This window comes from Branchiostoma lanceolatum, chromosome 13 (assembly GCF_035083965.1).
Source record: "Branchiostoma lanceolatum isolate klBraLanc5 chromosome 13, klBraLanc5.hap2, whole genome shotgun sequence".
Classification (NCBI taxonomy): Eukaryota; Metazoa; Chordata; class Leptocardii; order Amphioxiformes; family Branchiostomatidae; genus Branchiostoma; species Branchiostoma lanceolatum.
In genome coordinates this window covers 1,035,259-1,057,786 of record NC_089734.1, presented here as the reverse complement: position 1 = coordinate 1,057,786, position 22,528 = coordinate 1,035,259, and the positions used below count along the sequence as shown (strand labels likewise).

The 22,528-nt window shown below is 44.4% G+C and overlaps 3 protein-coding genes across 4 annotated transcripts; all 3 read right to left on the bottom strand.

Moving 5' to 3' along the window:
- Positions 1 to 938: 938 nt before the first annotated feature.
- Positions 939 to 4,882, bottom strand: LOC136447029 (neurofilament heavy polypeptide-like). The gene is made up of 5 exons (XM_066445698.1): positions 4,865 to 4,882; positions 4,188 to 4,258; positions 3,667 to 3,796; positions 2,457 to 3,193; positions 939 to 2,028 (listed from the first exon to the last, which is right to left on the bottom strand). The coding sequence occupies exons 1-5, from the start codon at positions 4,880 to 4,882 to the stop codon at positions 939 to 941; spliced, it is 2,046 nt and encodes a 681-aa protein (XP_066301795.1).
- LOC136446815 (protection of telomeres protein 1-like) lies at positions 3,103 to 8,152 on the bottom strand. 2 transcript variants are annotated; one of them, XM_066445411.1, is made up of 9 exons: positions 8,019 to 8,152; positions 7,384 to 7,509; positions 6,793 to 6,901; positions 6,336 to 6,478; positions 5,792 to 5,932; positions 4,865 to 4,979; positions 4,188 to 4,258; positions 3,667 to 3,796; positions 3,103 to 3,193 (listed from the first exon to the last, which is right to left on the bottom strand). In XM_066445411.1, exons 2-6 carry the CDS (start codon positions 7,483 to 7,485, stop codon positions 4,893 to 4,895), a joined length of 582 nt encoding a protein of 193 aa, XP_066301508.1. In that variant the 5' UTR covers positions 7,486 to 7,509; positions 8,019 to 8,152; the 3' UTR covers positions 3,103 to 3,193; positions 3,667 to 3,796; positions 4,188 to 4,258; positions 4,865 to 4,892. The 2 variants fall into 2 exon arrangements, with proteins under 2 accessions (XP_066301508.1, XP_066301509.1); XM_066445412.1 differs by having other exon boundaries at positions 7,390 to 7,509.
- A 402-nt stretch (positions 8,153 to 8,554) lies between these two features.
- Positions 8,555 to 11,515, bottom strand: LOC136446810 (BTB/POZ domain-containing protein KCTD7-like). The gene is made up of 3 exons (XM_066445405.1): positions 11,402 to 11,515; positions 10,259 to 10,486; positions 8,555 to 9,741 (listed from the first exon to the last, which is right to left on the bottom strand). The coding sequence occupies exons 1-3, from the start codon at positions 11,417 to 11,419 to the stop codon at positions 9,208 to 9,210; spliced, it is 780 nt and encodes a 259-aa protein (XP_066301502.1). The 5' UTR covers positions 11,420 to 11,515; the 3' UTR covers positions 8,555 to 9,207.
- Positions 11,516 to 22,528: the final 11,013 nt, after the last annotated feature.

Here is a 22,528-nt window from a genome sequence, read left to right as displayed (position 1 = left end):
CCAGTCCTTTGAATTAAGTCCCAAAAACCGAGGTCCATCTCAATGACGTCATTTGGTCACGTGAGTATAGTAGGAAGCTGCTCATGGAAGTTAGTTATCATCAGTTCAGTTCAGTTCAGCCTCTTTTTAGAGGTGACACACGTGTTTCCACAAGTCGAACATGACAGATCGAAGTTCCTCATCTTTAAGGCCAACATCCTCTTCCATTACTTTCTTTAGTTATCATAGCTTATAACAAACTTTGGCTACCACAGATACAAAAGATCCATGATAGGACTTGTCCCTCTCGGTTGTACCAAAAACCTGTTTGGCCCATGAACTAATATCGAGTCAAGTTTGCCAATTGAATCAGACTTCAGCCACAAGTGTACCAAAAAGTAGAATTTTAATACAGAACAATTTGAAATATAGAGACTCTGAACATTCATGTCCTAATGATAATAGATTTTTTACATGATTTTGACAAGCGTAAGATATAACAATTTTCACTATTGTTAATCTGAGGTCTAAAGTCATGTACTTTGATGAGAATATGCCCCTAAACTTGAACTTGAACATCTTTAATAGAACGCTGCTTCCAACATTAGCATAGTGTCAAATACAAGACATTGACTACTGACATAGTTATTATACAAAAAGCATGTTATGCATCTGTTCTATGACAAGATATATTTGAGAGTCTCATTGCTTTTTAATCGTCTTAAGCTATTTAAGAGCAAGACTTCTGTTAAAGATTTAAAGAAAGGGCTTGATTCTTACATTGTTTAATCTTAATTGTTGATTTACATCAGATGACATGATGCTACATTCATAATTATCTGACACCACTATTGAATGATATTTTGGAGTCTAACAACTGGTAAAATTGTACTTAACACTTTGACAAACTCAAACTTGAACACAAACATTTTCCCAAACGATACAAATGACACATGTGCTTAACAAGTGCTGTACATGTCCATCTCTAACATAGTGCTTGTCCCTGCTGGATTGGTGCTGTTTGCCCTTAAGGCAGTGCTGTGCCTTTTTACTGCAGTGCTGTTCCCCTTTAGCTTGGTGTACCCCTTGGGCACAAGGCTGATCCCCTTTGGCATAAGGCTGATCCCGGACCCCTGTGACAGTGCGCTGTTCCCTTTTGGCACATTACTTCTCTCTTTCTTCAATTTGGGGTTCTTCAATCGAATTCGGGTGGACGACATCTTGTGAGAATTCTTCCGTTTGCTGCCCAACTCTCCTGCTGCATTTGAGTTGCTCCCCTGGCAGCCGACCTCTGGGACAATGCTGTCTCCCGCCTTCACAGTAACACTGCCCTTCTCTTGCATGTTGTTGCTCCCTTCCTGCTCAATGCTGTCTCCTCCAAGGACAAAAACTGTGCTGTCCACATATTGTGTTATGCTGTTTCCTTCTGTGACAATGCTGTCCTTTTCCCGCACATTGTTGTTAGCTTCTCCCGTTATGCTGTTCCCTTCTTGCACAATATTGTCTTTATCCCTTACAGAGTTGCCGATTTGCTCCATGCTATCGTTCCTCTCTTTTACAATATTGTCGCCTCCTTGGGCTTTGTTGTCACAGTCCCAAACAATGCTGTCTCCTTGCAACTGCTGATACATGGCTCTTTTTGCTGAGCTTTGTTCAGTCTTGGCTATTTTTGGACTAGAGCTACGACTAGGGACATCAGTCTCGGGGGCAACAATTAGAGGGGCAACAGTTGCCATGGCAACAGAATCTGCGTCCATCTTGGCTCTTTTAGCGGGACACGGAGCATCAGTCTCCGGGACAACAGTTGTCAGGGAAGCAGATTGGGAGGCAAAAGTTGGCAGGGCAGAATTGTCGGGGGCAACAGTTGGCATAGCGACAGTCTCCAGAGTCACAGATGTTGGGTCTGCTGTTGTTGTGGCAACAGTTACCAGGGCAACAGGATCTGCATCATCTTTTGCCCCCTGTGCCCTGGGCGGCTGCTTGGTTTTCTCACTTGTAGACAAATCTGTGGCCACTGTCCTGCTCGCCTGAATGACTTGCTTCATGGCACTGTGGAGCATTGACAACATAAACAACGGATAAAAGTTAGCAAAATTATACAAACAACAACTTTTTGCATTGGCCTATTTCTAGGATATTCAAATCAAGCTCTATGACTGGACAAGACTTAGAGATTACTTCCGGATGTTTCAAATGACTATACCCTATGTACTACTATTGCCTTGTGAGAAGAGTGATGGATGTCTGTATCTGTATCTGTATCTATAGAGCCGGTACAACCGCCATTAGGCGGAACACACCAGCTTCGCAGGCACGCGGTGCGGCAGCAGCTGGTTATATCAAAACGTCCGTAATCTTGTCCATTTGTAGGGATTAGATTAACCGTCATAAACGTTTTGAGGAAAATATGTAGCTCAAGAGCATAAACAAAAACAATAACAATGACAACAAAAGATTCAAATGAAAATGAGTCTAACCTTTTCATGTCCTCCAGTTCGAGGTCGTCTGAGGACAGCAGCCTGAGGCCGCGCCCGTACGACGTGCCCTTGTGGACCACGAACTCCACCTGCCAGTCCGACGGCCCCTCCCCCTGGGGCGGCTTTCCCTCCCCTTGGAGTGGCTTCCCCTCCCCCTGGGGTGGCTTCCCCTCCCCCTGGGGCGGCTTCCCCTCCCCCTGGGGCAGCTTCTCCTCCCCCTGGGGTGGCTTCCCCTCCCCCTGGGGTGGCTTCCCCTCCCTCTGGAGCGGCTTCCCCTCCCCCTGGGGTGGCCTTCCCTCCCCCTGGGGCGGCCTTCCCTCCCCCTGGGGCGGCTTCCCCTCCTTCTGGGGCGGCTTCCCCTCCTTCTGGGGCGGCTTCCCCTCCCCCTGGGGCGGCTTCCCCTCCCCCTGCGGTGGCTTCCCCTCCCCCTGGGGCGGCTTCCCCTCCCCCTGGGGCAGCTTCCCCTCCCCCTGGGGCGGCTTCCCCTCCCCCTGGGGCACCTTCCCCTCCCCCTGGGGCGGCTTCCCCTCCCTCTGGGGCGGCTTCCCCTCCCCCTGGGGTGGCTTCCCCTCCTTCTGGGGTGGCTTCCCCTCCCCCTGGGGCGGCTTCCCCTCCCCCTGGGGCAGTTTCCCCTCCCCCTGGGGCGGCTTCCCCTCCCCCTGGGGCAGTTTCCCCTCCCCCTGGGGCGGCTTGTACGCTGCACAGTGCAGGTTGTAGATCCTCACAAAGTCTCCTGGCTGTGAAAGTGAAAAAGGGAAAAAAGTTATAAAAGTTTTTTAAAAAGTGAAAAAGTTTTTTTGAAAAGTGTAAAAAAGTGAAAGTGAAAAAGTAAAAAGTAAAAGTGAAAAAGTGAAAGGGAAAAAGTGAAAGTGGAAAAGTGAAAGTGAATTCAAAGTGAAAAAGTACAACTGAAAAAGTGAAAGTGAAAAAGAATAAAAAGGCAGAGTGAAAAAGTAAAAGTGATCTTAAACCATTCTGAATCAAAGTTGATCTGTAATGCATTGACAACACAAAAATTGGACTTTTTGACAGTGGATTGCTCATTCCTTGGCAACAACTGGAGCTGATCAGTCAAAAATTTTGGTAAGTCCAATATTTGTGCTGGAAATTACAGTTCAACTTTTATTCAGAATTACCTCAAAAAGGCTATGGGACCACATTTATATTTTACCTATCGTAAAAGAAGATCATTAGAACAACCTTGACTAACCTTGAACTGCAGAGCAGTTGGAATGTGGTCGTCGTAGATGAACACATCCACCAGGTGACCTCTGACCTGCCGGGCCAAGTCAGCCCTCTGGTCCGGGTTAAGTGTCTGAAGATCAGCTGTTCTGAACGAACTGCAGGAAAATGACAATCACGATTTAACAACTCAGAAATGACATCTTCAGTTGAGCTGTGTCTTGAACCTTGGACCATGAACGAGGACATCTGTGATGTCATCTCGGGAGACAATGAGTCCTTCTGCACCACTCAGTCCGGTCTTCCATTAGCGATCTCAGCAGTGTCTACAAGCCTTATATTCTGAACTGTCTCAGGTGGGTGTTATTTTCTGACTTAAACAAATGGTATATTTCAACTGCTTTCTCTACTTATATACAACTCTCTTCCACAATGCAACTTGTAGTAAACACGCTACTAGTACTGCACTACTGATGGACTAGCCCCCTGCTGTAGTGCTGGCACAACTGTGCGGCCCAAGGGCTGCATGGACAGGAGATGTGCACCTACTATTTGGGTATTGTTCCGTCCCACACCTGAAGCAGCACGCACACCTGGTCCACTCTGGCCACCAACACCACCTGGGCAGGAGACAACAAAAACAAAAAAGTGAAAGTAATCTGAACAGGTGACAAAAAAAAAAGAAAGCGATCTTGAACCACCTGTGAAATAATTTCATCATGTTTGTAAATAACTGAATAACAAGTTCTTTCTCCTGTTACATGATAATCAACATCAAGTCATGTGACAAGAGAACTCCAAGACGAGATCTGACTGTAATACCGGGTTGACGAAGAGACAGAGAGTTCGTCTCAAATCTTTTTACGTTGTGTGTAATGATTAAATGTTTGTCAAAAGTTCTTTATTCATCATATTGCAATAGTGCAAAATGAACCAGTCAGTATTGCCCTGAGGAAGGTGACAGACAGTTGGTTAATGAAATCTCGGCTGTTATGTTGCTCCTTAGCGGGAACCTTCAAGTCCTGATCTTGAACCTGTTTAGCTCACTGAAGAGCTTAAATTTCCTCTGGTCGTGACAGAGAAGACAGACAGTATTTACAGATTCATTGTACAGCTCTTTTAAACATTAGTACAATGGACAGTGGATCATGCCTTCAATGGGGCTCTAATGGTACAAAGGTACAAACAAACAAACGAACAAACAAACAAATAAACAAACTGTTTACCTGACAGGTGAGATCCATGTATTCCGTCTCATTGACCTCGGCGACGGGTCAGGCGGCGACGGGTCGTGCCATTCAGCTCCGGGGTCCGGGAAACCCACCGGCGCAGCTCCAGCACCTGCACAAGGAAAGGCAAACAGAAAACATGACATTAAAGAGACTCTTTTCACACAACCAAGAGATTTATTCCACTGACCATCTCACCTTCTTCAAGGCAATTCTGACTGGTTCTTTGTCTTCTGACTGAGTCTTTTTATTCAGTGACTTACCAACCTGATGAAACTATTCACAGAAGAAACCATGACATTTAAGAGACAATAAGGACAAAGGTAATTAAAAAAAGATAACGGATAAACAAAAAAATTAATGGCACTTGGTGGATGTCAATATGCAGATGTTGCCACATTGGCGCAACAATCTGTAGTGTGATTTTGTAAAAGTAGAGTGGATTCATTCCTCAATCCGTAGTGTGATTTTGGCACACATTTTGACAGATTAGCCAAAGTGGCTTGGTGGGCGTCACTTCACCCTCTGCGAAGGTCGTATAAAGTGCCTTTCTCCCCCCAATTCTTTTGGAAATGGACGAAAATTGATAAACTCATGTGCATGAATGTCATCCATACAATGAAATCAACATTGAAGAAAAACATTTGTCACAGAAAAAGAAATTGCTACAATCCAATGTTACCATTGCCTCGTCCTCAATTTTGAACAAAAAAATCATCCAATATACACTTTTCAGCTAGGCTATCATTCAATGTCAGTTCGCAGCACATTATGAGAGATGTGAACTCAAACCTAAGCCCTCAAAACACTTTTGTCACTTTTTTGTCGCACACTACCACAGACCCCTTTCACGGAAGATATGGGGTTATTTATACATAATACAATATACATAGTATTAGATCTACGTCCTTATTCTAGTGTCACCTTTTCCTCATCCTGGTTCTCGAAGGTGTAGTTATCGGTGTCGGCGCGAGGTTCAGTCGGAGCGCCCAGCTGACCGTTGAACACGAGAGATGAGAATCCGGGGCCCTTCTTACCCTGGGGGGCTCCTCGGAAGTCTTCAACCTGCGCAACATAAAGCTTTTTTTGATTTGAAGTTTAAGGTTTAGCAGGAAGGAAAAGACATGGAAACAGACCCAAAGGATTTGAGTATGTAGAGTGGTTTATTTCTCCAAAAGCGACTTTGAATTGTTCTCTGCCTCCACATTTTGACATGCAATTTAGTCTCTAACTTCAGGTTGCTGAGAACTTGAACAGTGCTTCACATTTGCAAACTTACTGGTAGTCTAAGAATGCCTCAACTAAAACATAACTCGGACAGGTTAGTGAAATATTTAGACACAAAGATGTAAGAAAACTTTTCACTTGACCATCAGCATGCAAACAGTTTAAGGTCTACAACCACTTAAACATGATACTTACTAAAAACTCTAACAATAGCCCCCCTACCCATGAAGATGACCTTCACCTTGAGCCTGAGGATGCGGACGATGTCTCCGACGCGGCGGATCTGCGGCAGGAGCGACTCCTCCTTGGCGAAGAACAAGCACTTCAGCCCCTCCTCCAGGGTCGGCACGGAGGGGTCCACCAGCTTCAGCACCAGGCAGTAGTCTGGGTAACCGGGATGCAAATTAGAATCAGTGAAATTGTCATCTTAAACCAGTCTAGCTCAATGAAAGTAATCTCAAACCAGTCTAGCTCAATGAAAGTAAAAGTGATCTCAAACCAGTTTAGCTCAATGAAAGTGATCTCAAACCATCTGTGATATGATACCCACCTGTTCAATGAAAATGAAAGTGATCTCCAATGAGTTTAGCTCAATGAAAGTGATCTCAAACCAGTTAAGCTCAATGAAAGTAAAAGTGATCTCCAATGAGTTTAGCTCAATGAAAGTGATCTCAAACCAGTTGTAATATGATACCCACCTGTTCCTCTAGATCGAAAGGGAGGCTTGAAGAACTTCACAGCTCCCAAGATGTTGACTGTTGTGTTCACTTTCACTTCAGACAGCTTGGTGTAGATGTAGCTGCGACCCTGGAATAACATACAGGGGTAGAAATTAGTGAAGCAGTCATCCTCAATTGAGGTAAGCATGAGGCTTTTTCAAGTAGTAGTTGTGCAATGCGGCCTTTTTGTATTGAGCAACAATTAAGAATATACAGGACACAGAGGTGATGCACTCTCTAGTAAGTAGCTAATATCAAACATCACCTCTGAAAATGGCAATTACAGCTGACAAATACAATAACAACTAAATACAGCATATTGGGCTGTGGCTTTGCTACGGCTCGGGTTTTTGGCCAAGCACACCGGGTCACCCCTTACTCTTCCCTGATAAGTGTGTTGGGTTCTTTTACATGCAGAGGTTTGACGCTTGACGCTTATGACGCCTGATGAAGCTTCCTCATACACTGGGTCGCCGGCTTTACATCACCATCTCAAATGATCATGCAATCCGTTGTCTAAGAATCTAAGAATGAAACCAAATAAAATCAAAAAAAGGAAACATGACTTACACTTACAGTTGTTGTTTGATGACCGCCAGGACCACTGTTGCCATGACAACTGTTGCCATGGTTACTGGATGAGGGTCCTGCACCTTCATCTATTCTGCTCATGGTGGCTGTCAAACCTGGTGTGACCTGACAAAATGTAATTTCTTTGGTCCCTCAGGAATTCTTCGAAACCTTTTTTTTTCTTCAAATAACTGACTGAGTTTGTATTAGTTTGTATGGAATACCCCTGTATGTATGCAGCAGGAATTTCGTACCCGTATGAAACCTCGAATTAAACGCCTATTCTAGGGGCCCAAACTATTGCAATCGGCCATGATCCCGCACACCCTTTGCATTATAGCTAAAACCTCCTTGTTTAAACGTTGGTAAAAACGACGTTTACATATTCATATGGGAACTCATGAAACGTATTGATGGAAAAATGGAGAAAATAACACGTTTACAGGTGATCGTAAAACACTGTTGTTGTTGTGGTGTCAATTTCGAGCGCTTTGAAGTTTACCGCGATACGGCACCTTGGCCATCTTTCCAAAGTCTTGCCCACCCCAAGACCCTTGCCCCTTCGATGTCCCCTTCTAACTAAACCCTACTACTAAATTTTCGTTTCTTGTTGGGGAGAAAAAAAGTATATTTACCTGTGCTTGGAAGTGTTATCAAATGAAGATCGGTAGAAATCGAAGGCTGCCATCTTGGAAGCAGTTAGCTCCCGCCAAATATGCAAATAACTAATATGCAAATGAGGGAAAACAGCTGATTTAATGGACTGGACCATTAGCAGTGAGTGGGGGGTGACAAAAACCTTGGGCAAAACTAATTCAATTTCATGATTCTCGCATACACGTGTCTGCTTCTTTTTTTCCTATCTTTAAAAAAAAAAGGTAAATTAAAAATGCAACATGGTGGCTGAATAAAAATGTAATAAAAGTTGTGGCGCCAAATCCTGAAAAAGGTGCCTTTGCATAAATGGTTGTGCATATGATGCTAAGTTTAACTTATGTATATATATGAATGACATCCTCTGGGAACCCCAAAGCTGATGCAACCACACAAATAAAAATAATGCTTCTAACAAAAAAAATTGCCTTCATATGAGATCTACTTGCAAGGAAGCGATGCCATCCATATATTCAAACCAACATGGCCTTAAATAGACACAATCAATCAATCAATGTTGAATACAACAGTCACTTTTATTGATCACATGACTAGACAGGGCTTTAAAGAACACAGGCCATATATGGGTACATGTATGAGGTGGTCATATATGTTTTGCCATCACTGAAGAAGCAAGAATATGGGCCACTTTGCATTAAGATCCTGTCACACATATCGTTTTTCTATGATATGAGTTAGACTGTTAAAATTATACTGTATCAATATTAAGTGCTCTTGTTTTAAAACTCAATATGATTCAATATGTGACACAAACTCCAGTATTCTGTATTAAACAACTTGATTTTAATCTAACACGGATTGATTTTACAAAAAGCAACAACAAAAGTCAAATGTCACTTCATGATCATATGACCAAAAAAACAACACTCGAAGCATCAGGTACACTAATACCACACAAATTCAAATCCCTGGTTTTCGAACATTTTGAAGTAAAAGTTTACATATATATATAACGATAGCCGTCAAGATGAAAACAGAAGGCAGGGAGGAAAACTTGAATCTTTCTTAATGTATGTTCACTCCCTGAAACTTTGTGTACCAATGCAAGATACAGCCCTCAGACTCTGTGTCCATAGTAAAATTTCAACTCAGCAATATTTTTTGAAATCAAGAAATAAAATTGATATGGCCTAAATGTATCATTTTCCGTCACCACCATTTAAACCTGAAGTGATACAATCTCTTCTTGCAGACAATTTTACTTTTTCTCGTTGCCGACGCGTCTGCGAAAGACTCCGGCTTTTCGACCAACCACCACTTCTTACACGTGGGCGCCCCTCCCGCCTCGTACTCGTTAATACACTTGTACCCCTTATCAGCAAGGTCCAGGATTATACATTCTATCAGGTCGCCTTCAGTAGGAATTCCCTCCCATGGTCCGAAACTCGCGGTCCCTTCTTGTTCCTTACACTCATGTTCTTCTACGTATTCTTCCGCGATGGTCGGATCTAAATCCGGATCCTCTTGTCTCGCTTTCACCTGCTCGAAGGCGCGTTTGAAGATGCAGACGGGGACTTTCGAGTAGCGTCCGTACTCCGCCATGGCTTCTTTCCTGGCGTGATCGATCATCCGCTCCAGGTTCTCATTGTAGTTCGGGATTTGCAAGAGGAACTCGTGGCGAATGTGTTCGCCGAGTTGCTCCATTAACGGGAGGATCCCGTAGAACAGCGCTTCCTTGTACACCTGTAAGCAGAAAGGTGGGAGGGTGGTTAAGAAGAAAAAGAACCACACATCACTTCACTACTGTAAATGCAGAAATGTTTGCGGACATGGTTTTATGTTCACAGTTTTCACAGTTAACTCTTAACCGCAAACTTAAAACCACTACAAAAAGCCGTTCCAGTGTGTGACTGTAGCCCTACTATTGTTTCAAATGCGAACTCAAAACCACTTTCCATTTTTCCCTACCGAAAAATTAAATGCCAGCGAACATTTCTGCATTTACAGTAGTTGTTTTTGGCTTGTTTCCATGTTTGTCTGTCGGTGTGTGCGTTTCTGTGTGTCTGCGTATGTGTGTGAATATGTGTGTGTATGTGTGCGTGTGTTTGTCTGAGTGTGTGTGTGCCTGCGTGTCTGTGTGAGTGTGCGAGAGTGGGCATCCCGACAGGTGCAACCTATCAGTTCAGTCTTATACAGCTTGTAATTACTGTACAAAACAATTTTAAGGTAGCTTATCAGTTAGAACAAAAAACAAACAAACCTGTGTGGAGATGTCGTACGGCGGCAGTGTCTCGCTGCGGAGGAAGTTTAAGATGTGGATGAAGTGGGTTCCTTCCCGGTCGATGAAGTACCGACCCTCGGCGTCTTGGGTGGCGCGGTGGCGCCCGGAGAACATGGCCGCCAACATGGAGTCCTCGTGGCGCCGCAAGGTCATCAGGGTCGTGGTGAAGGTGTGGCCGCCCACGTTGAGAGGAATGACCTGTGGGAACTGTGGGGTGAGACCAAGAAAAATGTTAGAACTGCGGGGTGAGATCACGAAAAAATGTTAGAACTGTGGGGTGAGACCACGAAAAAATTTTAGAACTGTGGGGTGAGATCACAAAAGAAACTGTAAATACTGTTGGGTGAGACTGTAAAAATGTTAGAACTGTGGGGTGAGACCACGAAAAAATTTTAGAACTGTGGGGTGAGATCACAAAAGAAACTGTTAATGTCAGTGTCATTAGAACTATCCAGGGCTGTCTCAAGGACCGTCCCTCCATCCTGGGACAGAAATCCACCCTACCTGTATGTCCCAAAAATCTCAAGGTCATGACATGAAACAGATGGGACCTCCTCTCCCCCCTACTTTGCCCCTCGTGGGGTTATCTGGGCGTCAAACAAGTTGAAGTTGAAGATGAAAATGTATTTCGACACCGTATGTACTGAATTTCGAGCCCTGTGAATAAATGAAGGTTCAAACAAACAAACTGCGGAAACTGTAACAAGGTATACAGCACGATATAAGATACACAGATCATAACCTCACGCACTCTAACCACGAGGCTAAAAGGTCGCGACCCCAGTTGGTGTGGTGCTATCACTGCATGATAGTCCCTGTTAAAACAAATTTCTGTCCTAGCGGGGTTTTGTTGTTATTTATAACTTATATTATTATTGGCTGTGTATTTCGTAAGTACACAAGGCGGATGAGTTACATAGCCTCACGACAACTGGGAAGATCACTTAACAGCTTGGCTTTTAACAAGAGGACGTTTATTTTTAGCTGGGCCCCTGTTCGTGCGTGCCCCCCTCCCCACTTGCCAACTACATATTTACACCACCATAGCTTTGCACACAAAGTTATTAAAACCGTTTCTTCATTTGAAAATAAATCTATGGCTTGGTCAAGTAACATCCTTACCTCTTCTTCGTCTGCCATGTTGCTAAGATACTCTAATCGGAGACAGCACGCTGAAACTGACTTCCTTCTTGTTCGACGCCTGTTTTTGGAATCCTGCAGGCTTTTAGTTCCGGGTCAGAGTTTAAACTCGGTAATATACCGGAAGTGTGTGTTGTATCATTGGCCGATCCATGGTGTGGGGGCCGATCTCTGTGATCGTTTATAGCTTTGCACACCACTTTTTTTTTTGTAACGAACTATTGTCTAGAGTGGTATTTGGGCTTGTTGTGACCTTACATATTTGTATTCCATGAAAAGCCAGTAGTATTTTTAAGCGGTTTTAAGTTGACCAGCCTACCTGTGTTGTATGATAAAGTTTGATGCTTTCGTTCAACACTACCAAGCAGAGGAGTGGGCCCGGGTGGTTTTTTACGTGTTTTTATGCGTTTTTGTCGGGCTTTCTACTTTGTCATACTTTGGCATGTTTGTTTTGTCTCATGACAAAGTAAAATTCCTGACAAAAAAGCCTAAAAATACGTTATCATAGAAATATTTTCTTTCAATTCAAGCAACTTCTGAAAAAAAAACGGTCCAACAATTAATCTCATTATAAACTGGAGACATAAATTTGGGTGTGTCTGTGTTTCCGCAGGCATACCTTTGGCGTCTGGATGGATAAGCGGCATTTGGTATGTGGGTAGGTGCCGGGAAGACGAATCGAAGGTGAAGGTCGATTTTGGCCCCCTGGTATGTGGCCTTGGTACTGCAGCAGAACTTCCGTTCTTTTTATTCTCTTTTGACCTGGACGTGCTAAGATCTTGATTTTGTTGTTGCAGATAGCTTGTCGTGTAAGGAAGAGGTGGTGTAGGTTTGGCCCTCTAGCAGCTTGCACTGGAACTACAGCGGCGTTTTGGTCAAAATGTTCCAAGGAGAATAATGAACAAAGGAACGACGGATTTCCATGATATCTTTTTTTAGTCCAAATCTTACTAAGTTACTACGTAGTTTCTACCTTAGATTTCACGCCAAAACATTTTTTATTTGCACGCTCGCATCAATTTCGTCTTCCATATTATCGAATCAACATGGTCTAAAGGAAACTCTGGCGGAGCGCGCTTGTGTTTTTCTTGAAGTAGGGAAATATGCTTGCCCTTTTAACTATAAACTTTGTTTTTAAAACGATCATTGCAAACATAACAAGCTATCAGTCACCCAAAAATCAAGACCATAGCACGTCCAGGTCAAAAGACATATAAACGGAAGTTCTGCTGCAGTACCAAGTTCCCATACCAGGGGGCCCAAAATCCACCTTTAACTTCGGCTTCACTACATCTGCCCACATACCAAATATCATCGTAATCCATCAAGAGGTTCTTGAGTTATGCTGACTACAGTAGTGCGGAAACACAAACAGACAGACAGACAGACAGACACACACACAGACACACCCAAAACTATATCTCCATTTTTCATGGAGATTACAACAACCCTAAATTTAGGCCCATTATACTTGCCACTTTGTGGAGGTAAACGTTACGTTATTATGTTACGTTATTAACTTATTATGTTGATTCTCTTGGAATTGAATGAGTGCGACATACGTACATACCCTTGCATTCACAATAACGACAACCACTAGATATAGATAACAAAGATGGTCTGCTGGGGCGAGACTTAGGCCTTCACAAGGAGAAAATTCGCCATTAAAAATTTTGTTGTCATGGCAACTGTTGACTCCCAACCCAAAAGCAAGGACACTATATTATGTCCTTGCCCAAACTTACCCATTTTTGCAACACAGACACTTTCAACTGTTTGGGGATTTTTCTTTTAATTTACTTTTTTTATCTTTACTTTGAGTATCGTATGTTTAGTGCATGGCGTCTAAGCTAGTAAACGGATAAAGTAGAAAGAGCCTCTTAAGCAAACAAGCGCCCACAATTCTCTCTCTGACAGGTTTGAAATGCATCTAGGAGGGTCTGCATGCCAACTTCCGTAAGGCGTAGCGAGCTATTTTAATCGTGGTCGGCCCGCTCTAATATTTTCAACGTTAAGCGGTGTTGGTAGATTATTCTTGAAGCGTAACTGTTCGCCTGAATTTACCGTTAAGCGTTGCCGATCCTCCTAAATTCACCGTTTAGCGTTATTAGAATCCCCCATGCAGACCCTCAGCTACCAGACGTATTAAGTTTGGAAGGAATGAATTCTTTTTAATGTCCTTCATCCAACCAATCACACGCGATTTACGTCGAATCGACGTAAATTAGGAATTTCCTCTCCATGGCAATAACACCACATTAGCATATTGCAGTGCGACTTAGTCGTTTTCGTCAACACTGGACGTTAATATAACGTCCTCTGAGAGAGAAAGACTGCTGGGGGAAGTGACGACACAGAAAATCTTTCCTGAACGCAGAAAGAAAGGACGACATGGCCGAAGACGTCAACATGGAGGTCCGGAGGGCAAAAGCGATCGGTGATTTAGGAGTTAAAGACGGAGAAAGCGTCAAAACTCCTCAGGCAAAAGTGGAGAAGAAACCGCCATTACTACAGAAGGAGGGCGTGAAGAGAAAAAGGGCGTCGGCACAGAAGAGTCCATCCTGTGAAGACGACTTGGAGAGACTTTATGAAAGTAGAAAGACAGCAGGTACGGGGACTTTTTAATAACAAACACTATATTGTTGTTAAATACGCAATTAATTGGTGCTTAAAGCATTTGTCGTCTCTTAATAACGTCATTAACAAGGAAACAACAATAAAAATCAGGAAATCCATATTCTGTTCTTTTTAATGTCCTTAATGTCTTTTCCGTTCAGACAGCAGTTTGCACCAGTATCTTGTACTAAATTTTCAAAATCTGTAACATTTGCACAAACGTTGAATTCGGGTTTCTGTATGTTGAAAGGAAATGAATTACGCCCTATTCCATTGCATAGAAAACTAATAGACTAATAAAGTGACGTCAGTGCGTCGTGCGACCATGTTGAAATTCCGCACATTTTCCAGCGCGGCCGCCGCTGCTGTCGGCATATCGCTCGTTTCCCGATCACAAACGATGATTACCGATCTCAGTCCGAACATTAGTCCGAGCAGAAACGACACAGAATGTGACGGAAATCCCCGACGGAAAATCCCGACGAAAAACCCCGACGGAAATCACCGACGAAAACCCCGACGGAAGACTCCGACGGAAAACTCCGACGATACAGCCCGACGGAAAATCCCGACGGAAAACGTGACTTGTTCTTGTTTTTATCTTTATTACTAATTTTCTTCTTTACTTCTAAACAGTACCTCCTCCTGCTGCGGCTCGACCGAAGGAGTCACCACCTCAGCCGGCCGATGTCCCCTGCCACCCGCCGGACCCGCTCTACGTCAGACGGGTGGGGCAGAGGTTCTGGTCTACCAAGCGGATTCTCGACTGGCAGAGACAGGCACTGCGCGCAAGGGAAGACCCAGAGGCAGCTTTGAAGGCTGTTGGGGAATATGGCGAGGAGCCTGCATCGAAGAAAGCTGAAAAGGGAGAGGCAGGATTGCGAGGCCGTTACGAGAACGACGGAGAACACGGACATTACGAGAACGATGAAAAACACGGACATTACGAGAATGATGAAGAGCACAAATATTTCCAGTACGACAAAAATCACGGACATTACGAGAATGATAAAGAGCACAAATATTTCCAGTACGACAAAAATCACGGACATTTCGAGAATGATAAAGAGCACAAATATTTCCAGTACGACAAAAATCACGGACATTACGAGAACGATGATGAACACGTACATTATGAGAACGATGGAGAACACGTAAATTACGAGAACGATGATGAATATTCAAACTTGTCCACGCACGTTTATGCCGACTTAGACCCAGACTTTCTGGCCGCACAAGATCGCATCCGAAATGCGGCATTTCAGCCATTCTATGAGATGGACATCACCCCTGCTGATGAAGAACAAGAACAGCCATTTTACAAGATGGACGTCACCGCTGCCAAGGACAAAGAGAAACAAGAACAGCCCTTTTACGAGATGAAAGTCGCCTCAGCTGATGAGGAAAACGAAGAACAGATCTTCTACGACATGGACGACAATCAACTGCGCCAGCCAACATCAGATAACGTGTATGCAGGTTTGGACCCTGAGTTTGTCGCAGCACAAGATGCGGTGTGCATGAGGGACCGAACCAGGGAAGGCAGCAGGGGTGAGTTAACGTTTGTTAATAGTGCAATGCATCTTGTCAACAAAGGTCTTTGATTTTTTTTCCTTTTATTCTCCCCTCGGACGGATCGACACACCTGCCCTACACAAATTATCAATGTAGTCTTATAGCCTTTTAGAAGCCGAGTGGACATGGTATTGAACTAAAGTTGAATTGAACTTGAAACCACATTGAAAAGCAGAGCCCTGGGATTCCCATCCTTTCCAATCGTCTTTTACTTCCCAAATCGAAATATATACCTGTCTGGGAAATCGGCTCATGTGTTGTTCTACAGAGGGTGGAGACGACCCGAGGCGCAGTCAGACCTGCCGTGAGTTCTTCAGGTCCCATCCGCCGTGCGTGTTGGCTGTCTGTGTTGGCGTCATCGTTGTCGTTACTGCTACAGTTGTGGTGGGCGTTATCTTCAACCAACACGGCAGACTGAGAATCCATCCCGACAAAAACACCGTGGTATAGGTTCAAGGCTCTTGTTGTATAGGACACAGCAACAAAAAGTTAAACCACTTTTTCATAACGATGATTTTTTTAAAAATCATACACCACTTATATACTTGTGATGCAAATTACTTAGAATTCACTAATCGGAGACTCTTTGTTGACTATATATACTATATATTTGTTGCTAGCACCATGGAATTGCATCGGCAATGCTAGCACATGCACTTTTAACAATGCATATGTTTCTCTTGTTTCCAGCCGGAACTGACAACACTTTCAACCACCTCCACAACATCGTCTGCACACCTGTCTGTGACGTCACCGGCCGCTTCCACAACATCGTCTACACACCTGTCTGTGACGTCACCGGCCACGTCTAAGGCATCGGGTAAATATAATTCAGTACTAAGTCTAAATTGATGAGGGGGGATACAAACTTAGTCACGTTTGGGACCGCATCCTCCCAATTGCAGCGCCCCCTAGCAGTGGAAAGAGGAACTAGTCATTATTACCAATGAGATGATTCATCAACTAATTGTTCATCCACCTTTTGCAGATCATTGGGCTGAGTGGACACTCTACATCCGAGAGTATTTCCAACAGGACAGCGATGCCGCCACGGGTCTGGAAGAGCGCTATCCCGACAATGAGGTTGTGATGGCCCTGCTGGAAGAACCGTTCTTCTGGCACTGGGTGTGTCGGTACTGGGAACGTAATGCTGACCTCCCGCAAACCTTGTCGGAAGCTGTAATCTACGGCATACTGTTCGGAACGTCAAGTGAGTACATGGAGTCACACGGCTTCGCCACGTACAGAGAGTTCTTCTCGTCGACGCTGGATGCACTGGAGGCGCTGCCAAACACGACAGAAACCCTTCAGGACAGCGACTACAGACACTACACATCTCTATCGTTGTCTGGACTTACTCTGTCCGACAACGATGTTGAGGCTCTGGCCAAACTTTTCCCGTATCTGAGAGGAGCGAAGCGACTTCATCTTTCCGGTTGCGGACTTTCTGCGAAAGCAGCAAAGTCACTGGCTGGACAGCTTCACCTGCTGCATGCACTGTTCGTTTTAGATCTTAGCTATAACAACATTGGCGATGACGGGTTGGAAGCGATTTCAGAGACATTTCCTCACCTGAAAGAACTCAGGACCTTTGATGTCATGGGCAACTCAATAACAAACGTGGGAGGGAGGGCCATGGCCAAAAGACTGGTTCACCTGCAGGAGCTACAGAAAATCCTCTTGGGGAGAAATGAGCTGGCTCTCAGTCTCTCCTCACTTGCAACGGCGTTTGTCAACATGACTCGACTGCAATCTGTTGGCCTGTGGCGCATTACGTGCAGGGCGGACTCCTTCCGCATGGCGGCGCAACAGGTGCATGACGCTGTCCACACGCTTGAGGGCCAAGTACGCAGCATTCGGAGCGTTTTGCTGTATGATGCTTCCACCGGAAGTAGAGGTGGCACGTGGGAATCGGACGCAGCATGGCAGAGAGTAGAGCAGAAACTAACAGCAGGGGTTCACATATCAAACGGAAAGATAAAGATGGCTTTACAGATCAAGCTGTTGGAGGAGTAATCAAATGTTTTATTGTAGACTTGTAACTGGGAGACCCCTCATCGAATCCGGGGAAGGGCATCCTGGTTGTAGCTGCACTCAGATGGGTACCTACTGGCTGCACTTCAGATGTAAATAATGTAGGGAGCAGTGTACATATATGTAATACTACATTGAACATGACGTTAATGTGACAAATAAAACAAATGAAAGGGCTGCATGTACACAGCACAGGTCAACACGCCTGTCACTCTACATGTGTACATCCGTACCATGACTGGTAAAACATTACAGAAAGGCTTTGACTATCTGTCATTGAAGGTTACGCTGAATTTAACATAGTAATAACGTGATATGTTAATAAAAAGACATGAAAACAAATTGTTGAAGGAGTTGGGGAGACACACAATGTTATGCTGTGAAACTTGTGATAGAATATTTAATAAAAGGTACCAACAGAACATATTTATTGCACCCCTTCCAAAAATTACCGAAGTACAAACTGACTGAAGTACAAATGTAAAGACTTTCCCCTCAAACTCTGATTATCTGCCTGCTACCTAAGTTTTTTTCTAAATTCCAGGACCTGCAAATTGTCTGTATTTTGGTGACAAGCTTTAGAGCTGGGAAATACCTAACTCTGTAATCAATAGAGAATGGGTAGCCAGACGGCTACTTCAGTGTGCTACTCTACCATTATAAAAGATTAGACATTCCAGGCAATGTGGACAAAGACGGAGTAAAACATTAAACTTTTATTTCTCACGGTTGAGTTTTCAATAGCGTACGTTTGTGTGCAGAAAAAATACAATAAACTCGTCCGAAGTTGATCAAATTCATAGATTTGTTTTAACTCTTGGAAAAATTTTACAACCATGTCTAAGTAAACAAAACGCCCACAAATCCCTCTCTGTGAGAGATTTGAAATACCAAAATGGCTGGATTTACGTCAAATTGACGTACTTTGGAATTTCCTCTCCATGGCAACGACATCAAAGCATCTTGCCGTGCGACTTGATGATTATCGTCAGCTCTAGACGTCATACAACGTTCTGAGAGACTACAAGGAAAGCGGAGATACAGAAAATATATTTCCTCAACAGTGGCAGCACATGACTGAAAACGTCAATATGGAGGTTACGAAAACGATCGGGAATTCGGAAGTTGAAACTCCTGAAGGAAAAGTGGAGAAGAAACCGCCATTACTACAGAAGGAGGGCGTGAAGAGAAAAAGGGCGTCGGCACAGAAGAGTCCATCCTGTGAAGACGACGACTTGGAGAGACTTTATGAAAGTAGGAAGACAGCAGGTACGGAGACGTTTTATCCGCACCATATTGTTGTAAAATATATGGTCAATTGTTGCTCAAAGCATTTGTCGTCGACATTTTGTTGGACACTCATTATGTACCCTCGCTGCTACAGCATGTTGCATATTGAACAGCGGGCCTCGGCATTGTGGTTTACATCCTACAGTACAGGATGATATAGCCGTCGTCACATAATAAAACAGTTCGCCTGGGCGAGTTCTAAAAGCTGACGGAACAGTTTCGGCAGCAATACGGCCGGTGTCCCCTCGATCACCGAGCGAATTTTAAGGATCCATCGATGCCAAAACTGACGTTTTTTGTTGATTGTCCAATATATAAGATTTGCAGAGATTCTCAAGTCCATTTTCTGGCCATGTCTGTACCCTAAGAGTTACGTAAACTCGACCCCATTGCAGAGGGATACAAATGGACTATAAAGAGATATTTCAAACTCTACAACTGGATGAAATTCGGAGGTTTACTTCCTTACTATTTACTTACATCATGTACTAGTATTGAATCGTTCTGCCAGTTCATTCTGGTGACGCTGAAGAAGAGTGATGGATGTCACTCGAAACGTCCGGAAGTAATCTTTGAATCTTGTCCAGTTGTAGAGTTTGAGTTGTCTTTATATATTGTTTACCTGGATATCTAGCCTTCATAAATGCACAAATAGACTAATAAAGTGACGTCAGTACTAGAGCGTCGTACGAACGCGCTAAAATTCCGCACATTTTCATAACCGCCGCCGCTACTGTCGGTCCTTTTGTTCGTTCCAACAAGTGTTCCCGATTCCAGGTTGGACGTACAGGTTATGCCAATTGGAAAAAGAGGCCCTGCCGGGCAGTTCACAGGTGTTTGTTTTTTTGCATTTTCGGGCGTGACCCCTACGTGGCCCCGTGAAACACCCTGCAGCTATCGGGCTATTCGGAGGCACACACACACACACACACACACACACACACACACACACACACACACACACACACACACACACACACACAACACATACTCACTCATCACGCACACATACACGTGCATACACACATGCACAGAGAGAAAGAATGCTATTCTGACATCGTGTATACCAATTTGATAAAACTCTACGAACACGTGTTTAAACCTGCGGTTGGCTGCAACTTTATCATTGTGTCAATCATAATGGTGTCAATAATTCTTTACTTCTATACAGCACCTCCTCCTGCTGCGGTTCGACCGAAGGAGCCACCGCCTCAGCCGGCCGATGTCCCCTGCCGCCCGCCGGACCCGCTCTACGTCAGACGGGTGGGGCAGAGGTTCTGGTCTACCAAGCGGATTCTCGACTGGCAGAGACAGGCACTGCGCGCAAGGGAAGATCCAGAAGCAGCTTTGAAGCCTGTTGTAGAATATGGCGAGGAGTCTGCATCGAAGAAAGCTGAAAACAGAGAGGCAGGATTGAGAGGCCGTTACGAGAATGATGGAGAACACGGACATTACGAGAACAATGGAGAACACGGACATTACGAGAACGACGGAGAACACGGACATTACGAGAACGATGGAGAACACGGACATTACGAGAACGACGGACAACACGGACATTACGAGAACGACGGAGAACACGGACATAACGAGAAGGATGAAAAACACGGACATTACGAGAATGATGAAGAGCACAAATATTTCCAGTACGACAAAAATCACGGACATTACGAGAATGATAAAGAGCACAAATATTTCCAGTACGACAAAAATCACGGACATTACGAGAACGATGGTGAACACGTACATTCATACGAGAACGAGGATGAACACGTACATTATGAGAACGATGGAGAACACGTAAATTACGAGAATGATGATGAATATTCGAACTTGTCCACGCACGTTTATGCCGACTTAGACCCAGACTTTCTGGCCGCACAAGATCGCATCCGAAATGCGGCATTTCAGCCATTCTATGAGATGGACATCACCCCTGCTGATGAAGAACAAGAACAGCCATTTTACAAGATGGACGTCACCGCTGCCAAGGACAAAGAGAAACAAGAACAGCCCTTTTACGAGATGAAAGTCGCCTCAGCTGATGAGGAAAACGAAGAACAGATCTTCTACGACATGGACGACAATCAACTGCGCCAGCCAACATCAGATAACGTGTATGCAGGTTTGGATGCTGAGTTTGTCGCAGCACAAGATGCCGTGTGCATGAGGGACCGAACCAGGGAAGGCAGCAGGGGTGAGTTAACGTTTGTTAATAGTGCAATGCATCTTGTCAACAAAGGTCTTTGATTTTTTTTCCTTTTATTCTCCCCTCGGACGGATCGACACACCTGCCCTACACAAATTATCAAGGTAGTCTTATACCCTTTTAGAAGTTCAGAGGACATGGTATTGTAGTGAATTTTGATTAAACTGGAAACCACATTGAAAAGCAGAGCCCAATCCTATCCTTTCCAATAGTCTTTTACTTCCCCAACCGAAATCGATACCTGTCTGGAAAATAGACTTATATGTTGTTCCACAGAGGGTGGTGACGACCCGAGGCGCAGTCAGACCTGCCGTGAGTTCTTCAGGTCCCATCCGCCGTGCGTGTTGGCTGTCTGTGTTGGCGTCATCGTTGTCGTTATTGCTGCAGCTGTAGTGGGCGTTATCTTCAACCAACACGGCAGAATGAGAATCCATCCCGACAAAAACACCGTGGTAGGTTCAAGGCTCTTGTCATATAGGACACAACAACAAAAAGTTAAACCACTTTTTCATAACGATGATTTTTTTTTTAAATCATACACCACTTATATGCTTGTGATGTAAATTACTTAGAATTCACTAATCGGACACTCTTTGTTGCTAGCACCATGGAATTGCATCGGCAATGCTAGCACATGCACTTTTAACAATGCATATGTTTCTCTTGTTTCCAGCCGGAACTGACAACACTTTCAACCACCTCCACAACATCGTCTGCACACCTGTCTGTGACGTCACCGGCCGCTTCCACAACATCGTCTACACACCTGTCTGTGACGTCACCGGCCACGTCTAAGGCATCGGGTAAATATAATTCAGTACTAAGTCTAAATTGATGAGGGGGGATACAAACTTAGTCACGTTTGGGACCGCATCCTCCCAATTGCAGCGTCCCCTAGCAGTGGAAAGTGGAACTAGTCATTATTAACAATGAGAAGGTTCATCAACTAATTGTACATCATCCTTTTGCAGATCATTGGGCTAAGTGGACACTCTACATCCGAGAGTATTTCCAACAGGACAGCGATGCCGCCACGGGTCTGGAAGAGCGCTATCCTGACAATGAGGTTGTGATGGCCTTGCTGGAAGATAGGTTCTTTTGGCACTCGGTGTGTCGGTACTGGGAACGTAACGCTGACCTCCCGCAAACCTTGTCGGAAGCTGTGACCTACGGCATACTGTTCGGAACGTCAAGTGAGTACATGGAGTCACACGGCTTCGCCACGTACAGAGAGTTCTTCTCGTCGACGCTGGACGCACTGGAGGCGATGCCAAACACGACAGAAAGCCTTCAGGACAGCGACTACAGACACTACACATCTCTATCGCTGTCTGGACGTACTCTGTCCGACAGCGATTTTGAGGCTATGGTCAGACTTTTCCCGT

What these genes read in the sequence shown, in the direction of transcription:
- LOC136447029 (XM_066445698.1), bottom strand. An exon ending in CAACTGCTCTGCAGTTCAAG is followed by an intron (nt 3,194 to 3,666) that starts GTTAGTCAAGGT and finishes TCACTTTCACAG; the next exon opens with CCAGGAGACTTTGTGAGGAT. An exon ending in GAACTGGAGGACATGAAAAG is followed by an intron (nt 2,029 to 2,456) that starts GTTAGACTCATT and finishes AATGCTCCACAG; the next exon opens with TGCCATGAAGCAAGTCATTC.
- LOC136446815 (XM_066445411.1), bottom strand. Translation starts at nt 7,485, where the DNA reads ATGAGCAGAATAGATGAAGGTGCAGGACCCTCATCCAGTAACCATGGC. An exon ending in ATCAAACAACAACTGTAAGT is followed by an intron (nt 6,902 to 7,383) that starts GTAAGTCATGTT and finishes ATGTTATTCCAG; the next exon opens with GGTCGCAGCTACATCTACAC. An exon ending in TCCGCATCCTCAGGCTCAAG is followed by an intron (nt 5,933 to 6,335) that starts GTGAAGGTCATC and finishes TATGTTGCGCAG; the next exon opens with GTTGAAGACTTCCGAGGAGC.
- LOC136446810 (XM_066445405.1), bottom strand. An exon ending in CGTACGACATCTCCACACAG is followed by an intron (nt 9,742 to 10,258) that starts GTTTGTTTGTTT and finishes TTCTGCTTACAG; the next exon opens with GTGTACAAGGAAGCGCTGTT.